General features: G+C 42.4%; 1 protein-coding gene across 1 annotated transcript in view; it reads right to left on the bottom strand.

Annotated features, from left to right (window-relative positions):
- Positions 1–1,095: 1,095 nt before the first annotated feature.
- The window catches only part of TNFAIP8L3 (TNF alpha induced protein 8 like 3), a 51,211-nt gene continuing 40,004 nt past the window's right edge, over positions 1,096–12,302 (bottom strand). The window contains exon 2 of the mRNA XM_027466912.3: positions 1,096–4,140. Within this exon, the coding sequence (XP_027322713.1) occupies positions 3,578–4,140 (563 nt within the window). The 3' untranslated portion in view covers positions 1,096–3,577. The remainder of the gene's footprint in view (positions 4,141–12,302) is intronic.

The following is a 12,302-nucleotide window of genomic DNA, read 5'->3' on the forward strand; positions in this document are numbered from 1 at the left end:
AAGAGGTAATGGTGTTTTACCTTTTGGTTCTTTTCAGGGTCAGTACTTTATATGCCTTCCTATGAGAATGTTTTTCTAACTCAAGTGAGATTAGTTCAGTGCAATGTACTGCTCTGTGGTATGTGTAGAATTTCATTAGGATGCCAGAAGTGGTTACTCTTGAGAGTTTCTTGAATTCTCATGTTTTTATCTGTAATAAAGTTGACAGTGATGAAGCAGAGAGTATTGTGTCCTGCCATGGTATGATTAATAAAATTAACCTGAGAACAGTGTTTTAGCAGCAGTGGTACTTGAAGTACCACTTATTAAGGTCGCCTTAAACTTGCCTTTTAAGGTAGTTTGCATTTCTATTTGTTCTACTCTTTAATTGCTTCTGGTCTAATTGCCACGTGAGTTGTTTGCAAATCAGCTCGTTCAGCCAAAACTGTTTGCCTTTTCTGGGAATAAGGGCAGAGGAATATATGCTCGCTGCTGTTAAAACATTCTGGTAAATTCCAGTATCTACCTTGTTTAGGGTAGGGATTTGAAAGGTGCCAGGGATGTGTCTTCTAACTGAAGTCACAGCTGAACAGGACTAAATAAATAATGGAAAACTTGCAAGAAGGTGCTTGGTACAGAGCTAGATCAGGGTGTGTTACAACTGCTCTGGCCTTGACACAGACTGTGAGAGTATCTTGGCAATGCTCAGGCTGTGCCTGGGGACAGTCAGGGCCCTGGAGGCAGAAGCTTTCCTCCTGGGATTTGTGTGTGGGGGGGTCTGAACCCAAAACCCTTGACCATAGTGCAGAATACATGGAGGCAGCATCAGCCCTCAGGTCAACTGCTCAAGAACTTGGTGGAAAACAGCTTTCCTTTGTTGCTGATGCATGTTTGTGTTATGTGCATGTAATGCAACAGAAATGGGGGTTTCCAGTTTTCTTTTAAACATGTAAATTGTCTGCATACCTACCGCCTACTTTCACAAGACCTGCCCTTCAAAGACCTTTTAGGTTGAACAGTTGAAGGTAGCAAAAGTTAGATTACATCCATTCCTTCACCTTATTGTTTAATTTGAGTTCACATTGGATGGTAGAAAAATAAATCGAAAGCAAAAAGGACAGTAATCACACATCTTTAATCCACAAATATGATAATACATCATATACTTAAAGTGACCTGGACATTGCCCATTAGCAATGTCGTTACATACCAAACTACTAGTACAAAAGTAAACAATGAATATACCAGATAGGCAAATATGAGAAATGCTCAAAAACATTTTATTTCATTAAGGCTACTCAGATTTGTAAATGACAGATGTTCAGCTGGCCTAAAATATCAGATTTTGGATATTGATACTTGCACAAAAAGGAAGTCATATATAGGATATCTCTTTCCTTGTGGATATCTTCAATATTGAATAATCTCTTTGTCTGGCTTTAAAAACATCTTATATTTGTTTGCCACAAGAGAAACAAACACACAGAATCTGACATGTGCACTGGGGCAGGAATGTTGGATACAATAACTACTATTCAAAAGCATCAGTTGACAAGTACATGCTCTGAGAAAGAATGCAGCTAATGGTGCATGTAAATATGGCTCTGCAAATGTCTCAACTTGCAACCTTGGAAGGCAAATCTTAATAGACTTTCCATCCCAAAAGTTCATACACTATTACTGTGCTGTGCTGCAAAGGAACAGTTTACCTTCATTGCTACTAAATGTACTTTTATGGTTGAAGGAAACATGAGGGAAAATTACATCATTACAAACTGCCCTGGTAATGTCTTGTGCTGCCATTTTTAGTGTTCCTCCTGTGCTCCAAAATGCATTCTCCTGGGAACAGATAAAAAACGCTTCTTGTCCAAACCGTAGTGAATATGTGATCTGGGTATGTGTATTCTTACCTGTATGAAAGTCAGTAGAATGGTTAAAGTTGTTTTTGCAAGAGATGAGCTACAGTTTTTCTGGGATGAGGAAAGACAGAAGAATGAAAATAAAAATTTGGAAAGTTTTCTCCACCACCACATTATTTAAGAGTTTAAATGGGAAAATATAAATTTTTGTTATCTTGAAGTAATGGGTGATAACCCTTGGATGTTTTCTTTAGAGAGGAATGGCTTCTTGCATTTTGTCAATTTTAAAGTACGTTAAGCCTCTGCATTATAATATATGCAATATGAAAGGTGATATCTCCAGGTAATGGGATTGTCCGCTCTCTGTGTCATAGAAAAGGAGACGCTGTGTGACATTGAAGCCTTAGCAGACTGAGGCGAGTCTGTGGGATAAGACGCAGAAAGCAAGGAGAGAGGAGAGATTTCTGCCCATGCTCCCCCTACTTAGGGACAGGCAGCACCATCAGCTGAGCTGCGAGATCCAGCAAGCTGGAGTATCTGCTCTGCTCTGGTTCTCCCTTTATCCCAACAAAACTTCCAAGAAACTAGTATCTCTTTGAAATGTTTTTGGTTTAAAGACATAAGTATATTTCATTTAAAAACAAAACAAAAGCTTGTTTATGAAGCTTTCCAGAGTCATTGGAGTTAAGAGGGCTGTGGATATTCTGCATTAAGATGGCACTGCAAGCATAGCAGATGGAGCTCCTTTTTTTTGTCACAACTCTATTTTACTGTAGGCACAAATTCACATCATGGATATGGTAAACCATTTTACCTAGGCTGAATGTTATCTTTTGAGGATATGAGATATTAATGTTGCTTTATCCACTGATTTCTTCACAAGTGCAATTTCAAAATCTTTGCAGAGTGTTTTGGTCTGCTGGGCAAAACAGTAAGAGCACAAAGAGCAGCATAACCTTCAGCCTTAGCCTCAGCTATGTTACCAAATACCCAAAATCTGAGAGAGGGAGAACCAATGTTGTACTACTTTGTCTAATTTTCTAATTACCTTTAAGCTTGAAACACTGAGCTGCTTTTCAAAATTAAAGTGAAATCTTCTCTTATTAGAAGGTATAAACCAAAAATCTCTAATGAGAACATTGTTTCATGGAAAAGCTCTTTAAATTTTGTACCACTTCTACTCAATTTGTATTACTTGTTATCCCCTAGTAGACTTAAATACCATGTGAAATCAGAGATGCATTCTCACATTGATTCCTGATCCTTTTTAATCCATGAGAGCCTTACCTTCTGTCTAAGACTTTTCAATTAGTGTGGGAATAATAAAAACATACACACCAAGGGCAGCCTAGGGGTAAATTCCATGCATTGCTCTTTTTCCATCACCTATTTTTACATAGCCATGCATTGGAGCTTACTTTCTTTCATATGCTCAGCCTTGACCACAAAGCTAATAAGATCGTGATGTATAGCAATCTATTTCTGAACAATATACGTCAGCAGCCTTATTCACGCCACTCCTTGGAAAAGACTCAATTATCTGGAACAAAATATTAACACTGATAGCTTTCTGATGTAGGTGTTCCACTTCATCATGAGCCAAGTGAGCACCTTCAGGCTCCTGCTGGAGACTGTATCAAGAACGGTGCAAAGGAAGCTCGCATGCTCACCACGGCTCATGAAGGGTGGCCAGTTCTAGACAGAAGTTTTTGGTTGGTTTCTTGTTTCTGAGCGTACTTTCAGAGGATCTTCTCATCAAGTAGTTTGTTGATGCCATCGCAGATCTTTTTGAGGTATGGCCGACAATCCCCATCAAGACTGTACAGGGCAGTTAGAAATTCCACATCTGCAAAATGATTGAAAACGTGGTTGATACGCCCATGGGATCTCGGTGTCAGGTGTCGATCTACTAGTTCGTGCACAAGGTCTTTACACTCATTCAGAAGTTCTGCAAGAACATTCCTATCAAAAGTGTATTCTACCTCATAGAAACTGACAATTGTCATGGCAGTTTGGTTCAGCTTCTTCCTGAACTTGTCTATGATTTCCATTTCCTCTTGGTTGAACTGATTATTTCGATAGAGGATCCCGATTTTTATTGCCACTTTAATCAGGTCTTTCATAATTTTATGGGCTTCCTTTTTGTTTCTTGTGTGTTCCTTTGTTACCTTGTACAGCTCATCAAAGATTTCACTGCTTGTGTCATCAATTAGCATGTTAGCCATGGTTTTAGTGGCCATTTTGCTCAGGATCTTTTTCTGGGCTTGCAGTGCAAGATTCTTGGAACTGAAACAATCAGGACCTGTTTCAGAATAGCAGAGAAAAGAGAAAATGTTAATTTTATTTGGTGAATCATTTTCACAAACAGGTAGGAAAAGTAGTACCCATGTGTTTAACTGAGGTATTGCTTATTTAATTGATCGTTACATATGGTCATGATTTGCAGTAACAGGAACATTTGCAACACTGAATTCCCAAGTATATCCATGGGCTTTCAGACATCCATGTTTCAGGTCTCGTCACTGAGGATTTTTGTTTACAAGTGAAGAATAGGACGTTGTGGTGGGGGATACCTATGCCACCTCTTTTCTAGTCACTGGTTCAATAACAAAGTTTTTTCTATTCCGTAGTTCAATGTTAAATCTTTCTTGGCAGAAAAATCCGTTGAGATGTGTTTATGAAGGTAACTGAGCTATCACGGAGAAGCAAAAAGCACAATACTGGCAAACACGTACGTGAACCTGAAATAATTATTCTTTTGGCCACTAGGAGACACTGTTGCTCCGTGGTCAGGCAGCAGCGGCATAGACAGGCTAGTAAATCGGAGTAGGGCATTTCTTTTGCTTTCATCGCCACAGTTCCAGTTTGTTACCAATTTACAAAACCCTAGGCTATGATTTTTGCAAAACGTTGGTGCTTCAGTACATGCAGTTCCTGCCAGTTGAAAATACCTCAGCTACTTGCTGGACAGTTGTCAAATAAACGTAAATATCTTGGATTTTTCCCTCTCTTACCTATCTTTGCAGGTTCCACTCAGGATAGCATAGTTCTAGGATAGGATAGTTCCTTTGGAGCATGTGGCTACCGTTAATGAACTGGTAGAGCTTAATTTGACCTTCCTCTGCTTTTCATCTTAACGTTTTTTAACTGACCCTATGTGACCAAACTAAAGGAAACAGAAACATTTCATATGAAATAACCACCCAGTTTAGTACTGCAGCAGTGGAGTCCCTGTAGGAGCTAAGGGCATTTTGTCGTTGTACCAAAACAGTGATGAGTGTGTGTGTAGCTGGGGGAGCTCGGTCTGATGTGAGGAGAATGGAGAAATTGTGCCCTTTGCCAGCTGCTGGGGAAGTGGTCCACTAAGAGATTAAAAAAATATAAATAAAATCAAACCTTCCTGTGCTGATTTGATTTCGGAGCCTGAGTGGGTTTTTGGCTGAGGCTCCTTCCAGCCATCAGGGCATGAACGTGTGGCTGCAGCAGCCACGCTGCAGTTCAGTTGTGCAGCAGGGATTCATCACTGTTGTGGTAGGGCCTGGGGTATTGCACTCTACATGTGTGCTTGTATCACAGTACTCTATATGGCCTTTTCTCATGCTGCTGTGCTCTCACCCCAGCCTTCTTTCCCTCTTGGTGCTTCCTACGTTGTCGCATGAGGCAGCAGTAAGTAGCACCAAGAATTTAAAGTCCTCTGTTTAAAAACTGTTATCCGCATTTGCTAGTTAAAAGTTGTCATCATGTTAAAGTTGTCATCTTTCCATGTGTGCTACATCTGTATCTCTGAGCAACAGAAAAGAGTAGCATTTAATTTCAGCTGAACCACCACCTGGAAAAAATAATTCAACACATTTAAAAGAATTGCCAGTCCTTTGGAGAAAAAACTGTGGGCCTGATCTGCTGACTGGAGGAAATAGAAAAACTTGGATTTAATCTAAAAATGATAAAAACCAAGACAAAAGCTTTCTCTCACTTTGCAGTACAGGGGTATATAAATAGTATCTGTGATGAATAATTATGTGCATTAAACACAGTAAAATGGAAGGTTAGCATTAGTGTCTGTTTCTGTAGCAAGTGTTTGCTATTAATCAAGTGGATGTGGTTGTTCAGTATCTGTTTTGATCAGAACCTGCAAATAACTGCAGTAAGCTTTTAGAATATTAATTTGACTAGTATTCATGCCAATTCAGCCGCTGTGTCATATTCCCCAGTCGCCAACCTGGCTGGGTCCCTCTATGCTCGGACCTTGCAGCAGGAGTTGTGCATATGTGCTGCTGGGCCATGGCGTGAGGTGAAGCAAAGCCTGGGGGCCTGGCCAGGCCCCACACATGCACCCAGCCCCACTCACGGACACCAGGGTGTCCATGGGGGGAAAGGGAGCAGCAGTGGCCTGGCCACCAGTGGGCTCCCAAAGCCCACAGGCGGTTAGCCACACCATTAAGGTCTAGCTTCTGTGTGGACTGCACGTTTACAGTGGAAGACGTTTCTTCCTGCAGCACATTTCCCTTTAAACGTCATCACCTCCCACAGGCAGCACTTGTTTTCTGCTTTGTAGCAAAACAGATCACCAACAGCATTATAGATGCCATTAACTTTCAGGAACAGTACACCAAATCTGAAGAAGAAAATGCAGCCTCTGAGCATGCCACTTCACTGGGTAGTGGTTAGCCTCCGTTACAGAAATCCTGGCACCTGAGTTTTCACTAAAGCAGTGATGGGTTTTGCCTCCAGATCTGTACTCCTCTCTAAACCATCTGAAGTGTCGTCTATGATAAAATCTATTCCAAAAGCCCATGTGAAGGGATCAAGGGATCAATCCCACAGCAATCTCCCACCCTTCAGAAAACGCAGCTCCCCAGACCCGTATTTCCACAGCGGTGACAACAAACCCTGGCTGGCGCCAGGCTGAGGCAGCTGGGGTGCCAGAGGGCCTGGCGCACACAGTCAGCACTGTGCTCAACTCGACTGGCCGCAACCAGCTCCTGCACGCAATGCCGAGCGGGACAAGGACGCCTCCCATCCACTAACCTTAATGACAGGCTTGCCTAATAACAGGCTTGCCTAATAGCAAAAGTGTGGAAAGAGTTCAGTGACTCTACAGAGGGGATATCTGAGTTTTATAAGTATTTTCAGAGTTTTTGAAATTAAAAGGCAAGAGCATCTGTAATATTCTCAAAATGATGGCTGTGCCAAGTACAAATGGTTAGTACTAAATGCTCAGCGACTGTATTTTCATGTAAATAGCCATTCACCCAGTATATACATGACAGCAGAAACGGTACAAGCATGGGAGAGAGTGTGGCTGACTTTCTGGAAGCAATGATGTGGATGTGGAAACAACTACCCTGAACAGATGAATCCATTTCACTCTCACTTAGCTCCTTTAGCCAAAGCCTTAAAAAAGTCTTGCAGCCAGGCTATTTTCTCCCTGGCAAAAGGCTGAAAAATGCATTGCTGTGAGCTCTGGAGGGAGCGCTTGTTCACAGGTAAAAATCCACAGGGAAGGAGTTGATCTTCAGATTTGGTAGAGTTTGCCAACCACAGATTTTCTGCTAAGTGTATTAACAGGCTTGCTTTGAAGATAAGGAGATACGAAGCAATTTATCTGGTTTTGTCCCACCTGTGGAGTTAAGTTTGCTTGTCTGACACTGGGAGTTGTTACTACGGTGCCTGCTGCAGCTTGTGCCAGTTCATCAATCAGCTCAGCCACTGACTGCCTCAGCTAAAGCCAAATGACACTTGCAGCTGTGTGTTATTGCCCATTGAAACTGGGAGTATAATGCTGTGATGAGTTACACTGCCAGCCTGTGGCAGCTGATGGGGTGCTGTGCTTTTGGATCCATATTGAAGTGTGTGTTTGTGGAGCACCTGGTGAGCCTGCGTGTGTCCCACAGAGGTGAGGGGTGCTGAGGGCATTGAGGGGCTGGGGGAAGAAGAGGGTCAGGAAAGGTCCCTGCCTCTGTGCTGCAGCTGTCCTCTAAGTTAGCAAAGAGCTGCCCCTTGAACTGAACAGGAGGCATACTGTACATAAGAAAACAAAGATGATGAAGAGGCTGAATTATTTTTAATGTTCCTGAATCCTCAGTTTTCAAATGCAATGCAAAATCTGCAGCAAGAAGCAGGCTTCAAGGAGTCAGCAAAGCTACTGGAAATGTGGGCATCCATCCAGCTGCTAGCAGTGCTTGGGCCTGGGGGAGATGGACTAAGCCAAAGGACGGATATACCCTTTAAGTCTGCTCCTGTAAGAGAGATTGTGTTATGGAAACTGCTGTGGGAATGGGCACAACTGTGCACAAAAGGAATGTGCTGTGTTCATGACCTCAGTGATTCATGTGACACAGTTTGAATGCATCTGTGTGTCTTAAGATAGTGCTACACCTGCCCCAGAGCCTGGGGAGTGCAGGTGCTTATGAGAATGAAGGAGGCAGTGGTATTATTGTAGGCCATGGCACTGTATGGGCTGTATCATGAATTGTGGCACTGAGGGATGTGGCTTAATGATGGGACTTGTAGGTCAGGGTGGTGGCTGGACATTACGATCTTAAAGGCTTTCCCAACCTAGGTGATTCTATACCACTCCTACAGGGAGTTAAATGAGCAGTGGATAACTACATGGCTGATCAAATGTTGCTGTTGTTGCTGAGAGCTTGCTTAAGTATAGCCTGGTTGCCTGTAATGTCACTTTCTTGACACAAATAGTTTATAGAGCATAAATAACACTTGTGGAAAATAAATGAAGTTTTATTAGCTTGTTAAGTAAAATTATAAGCATAGGAACAAGTGAGTGCTATTTTAGAAAGAAGAATATGTAAAATAAATAACAGAAACCTCTTATTGCTCAGTGTGCAACCATCAGATAAAACATTTAGAAGTAGGAAGCAGAAAACTTGTGCATTGTACTTACCCTTCACGTATCACTTGTGCCATAAGATAGGTTAGAAAAAGCAAATGGTGGAACTTGGGATTTCAAAATAGCTCTAAGACCAGGCAGGGAAAGAAGTGTAGAAGTACTTCTCCCACAGTGTTTTAGTACAGCTTGCTGGCTGTAAGTGTGCGTATTGCTCTTGGACAGCTATGGGATCACTGCAGAAGAAACATTCAGTGTTTCCAGTAACTTTAAGCCAAGAAATCCAATAGACCAGATGGAATATATCGGCCTTTAGGGAGGGCCAATTTAAACATGTGTAAGCACAGGGAGCCTGGCATGCTCAAACTGTTAGCTCTTCTAAATGGTTACCATGAGTGTAAGAGGGCTGCTCCGTTCTGCAGGGGAATGGGAGGTTCAGGAGTGATAATTTCACAGCCCTGGGGCCAAATACCAGTATCCAAAATTCTGAAGTCAGGCTGAAATGGCAGCAACAGCCCCAAACAGAGGGAACGTGACTGAATGGAAGGTGGAGTGGGGGAAAGAACACTGCTCTCAGTGCTTCATGCAAGCAGCAATCACTCCCCCCAAAAAAAAACACTTTTTAGGGACCTCGGAACTGGAGATGCCTAGTGATAATCTTATTTTCAAAACACAAGCCAGCTGCTGAAATACTTTACTAATACAATGTTGGTGCATAATGGAGTGAGCCTTCCAGTGCCTGGCAGAGGAGCTGAGGAGCACTTTCAGCAATGAAAAGTCATGCAGATAGAGCAGCTGAGCTGCTGCCAGTGCCTCTGCCTGGCCTCCAGGCTGCAGCCAGGGAGGAGCAGCTTAGTTGTTGCTTCCACCTGATCCGCTGGGGCTGGCCAAGTGCTTTTCCTGCTGCCCCCCAGAAGCTGGATGCGAATCAGTCTGTGCTGCTGTGTCTAAAGGCAGGAGCTGGCAAAGGGAGTCTGGATAACAGTGTTGTCCCATGGCTGGAACTGGGCCTTGGTGTGGCAGCCTTCAGGAGCTGCCTGGGCTATGTGACAGCTGGTGTGGTGCTGTGACTGCTTCATCTCCAGACAAATCAGGTGTTTCGACCCAGTCATGTCCTGATAGCTTGTGAGGCAGGAGCCAATCCCTGACTAAAAGGGCTCAGTGAGGACCATTCTCATGTGCCATGTCCCAAGTGGAGGGATGCTGCAGTGACCATGCTGCTGCAGGGGTGTCTCTGGGGGCAGGCTGCAGAGGACAAGCAAGGCATGTGGGCAGCCAAGTCACAGCTCTGAGAATGGCTGCCAAACCCTTAATTTTACTAATCTGATAGCATATCAGAACCAAGATCTAAAGCAGGCTGCTAATGTCTAATTGCAGTGTTGGTATCTTTGAGGACTGATTTTCAAACACTTGGTTTAAGCTTTGCACTTCCTGTTTGGTGACACACAGGGATGCTATACCAAGGCAGCAAATATCTGGCTGACTTTTGGGAAGTGTAAACAATGCAGAGGTCTTGCGTGAGCCTCAGGGTGCTGCACAAAGACTATGAACAAGCTTTTTCTTATCTGGAAATGCATAGGTATTGCAGAGATGAGTAAGTCTTACTGCCACAAGTGCTAATAAAACACTGGTGTTTAAGCTTTGCTATACAACTGCAAGTTTTTGATGAATTAATCATTGTATCTTATAAACAGGTTTAAAGTCTTTCGATGTTACTCACGTTGATAGCAAGTGTAAAATACATCAAAGAGACTGAACATCCATACTCGACAAAGTTTAACTCTGGCTGATACTGCAAGACAAAACACTTGCACACTGACAGCAAGCTTCGATAAGGGGGATATTTGCAGCAGATGGAGCCATAACAAACCAAGACTTTGCTGGGGCTGAGCTTTAGGGAATGAGACTGCAGGGGGAAACTGCTCTTACTGGGAAACCCCAGCCCTGCATGTGAGTAGCTCAGGTCTGGCTGTGCAGGAGGACTGGCAATCATCAATTGCCATTGATCCTATTCTTATATTTTGAGATGGAAATAATTTATGGTTATAATGGCAATGTTTTTCTTTAAATGGTAACTTCAGCCGAAAACCTTTTAGAGAAGAGAAACATGCTGATGTATCCACAATGCAAGAACAGGTTCCTCAGTAGATATGGATAGCTTGGAAAGCAGCAGAGAGCTCTGTGCAGGCAGTAGAGGGCATCTAGAATTACTGGGGATTTTTTTCACCTTCAAATTGTGATTTTTTTAATATCCAGCAAATCCTGTACATCAACTCAGCATTTTTACTACAGTCTCTGAAATATTTTGTGCTTAATTGCATTTTCCCCACAATTAATCACATTTCCTGTGATTCCTACACTCTCTTCTTTTTAAAGATGATGTACTTTTTGTTAACCACAAAATTACCTTATTTTTTTAAAAGTCTAATTACACAAGTAATTATTGCTATAGAAAATTAAGTTTGTTTTAATTTTAGGACGTGACTTTCATAATAGGACAGTAGTAAGTTCCTTCTTACGTGCTAAGAAACTGTTTCCTGCTTAGACAGGACATGTTCTTTAGGAAAACATCTTATTTATAAGGAACAGTAAGACAACTCTCTTGTTAAGGGGAAAAAAACATGTCAGACTTGTGTGGAAAAATATGTTGGTCATATCCTTCTAAACATGTAATGATTAGCTAGAAAAGATCTTCTTGTGAAGGTACTATTTGCCACCGAGACTCTTATAATCCATGATAAAGCTTTCAAGATCTGTAACTACTCTGTTTTTACATAGATGCAACTATTGTGGCAACTACTTGTATATGACTGGCAGAACATGCTTGCAGTGCTACTTCATGATCAGTTTCCAGGCTGGCAGATTCCATTTTGTGCAAAAACTTGGGGAAAATTAAAATTGCAAGCACTGAAAAATAGAAAACCTCCCTGCATCATCCAAGCATGGGAGATGCAGGAACCAGAATCACCTCACCTAAAGCTGTTGAGGCTTTCTGTGTTCAATACGCAGTCATTCTTGCTGCTGGAGTGCAGGTACAACTCACCTCTTCAAAACAAACAGCCTGCACCTCCAAGAGGAGGAAAGAAGAAATGGCCCCAGGACTGACAGTGTTGAGCAGTGTGGCAGGTGCTTTATGCCTTTTGGGTCTGTGCTTTGAGCAGTTGCTTGCAGAGGCCCAGAAGCAAACCTCCTGAATCAATCTCTGGCTGCTTTCCTAATGTAGGTGAGGATTTGGAGCCTGGGAGCAGCTACACCCTGCTCTGATGTCTGAATGCTGTGGTGCTTGTAATGGGTCTTAAGGGAGCTCAGCCCAATTTCATGAATGACTTTAGGTTCTTTCCTGCATGTTCATTAATATCCTCCACTGGAGAGAAGATTAGGGCTATGGAGTTATTTGGGATCCTGTGGTGTTTGCATTCAGTCATTACCATGCTCATAACTCCTCGCTAACAGGACACGTAGGCTTTGCAGAGCATCTGTAGCTCAGATGATTTTTATTTCTTCCCCAGCAGTCTCTTTATCACATAGGAGCCCCTGATTCTCAGTAGGAATATAGTAATATGTTAGGAGAGCAAGGCTTGGCTATATCATCTCTAAATATTAAACGAGGCCTCCAT

This window comes from Anas platyrhynchos, chromosome 11 (genome assembly GCF_047663525.1).
Source record: "Anas platyrhynchos isolate ZD024472 breed Pekin duck chromosome 11, IASCAAS_PekinDuck_T2T, whole genome shotgun sequence".
NCBI classification, from domain to species: domain Eukaryota; kingdom Metazoa; phylum Chordata; class Aves; order Anseriformes; family Anatidae; genus Anas; species Anas platyrhynchos.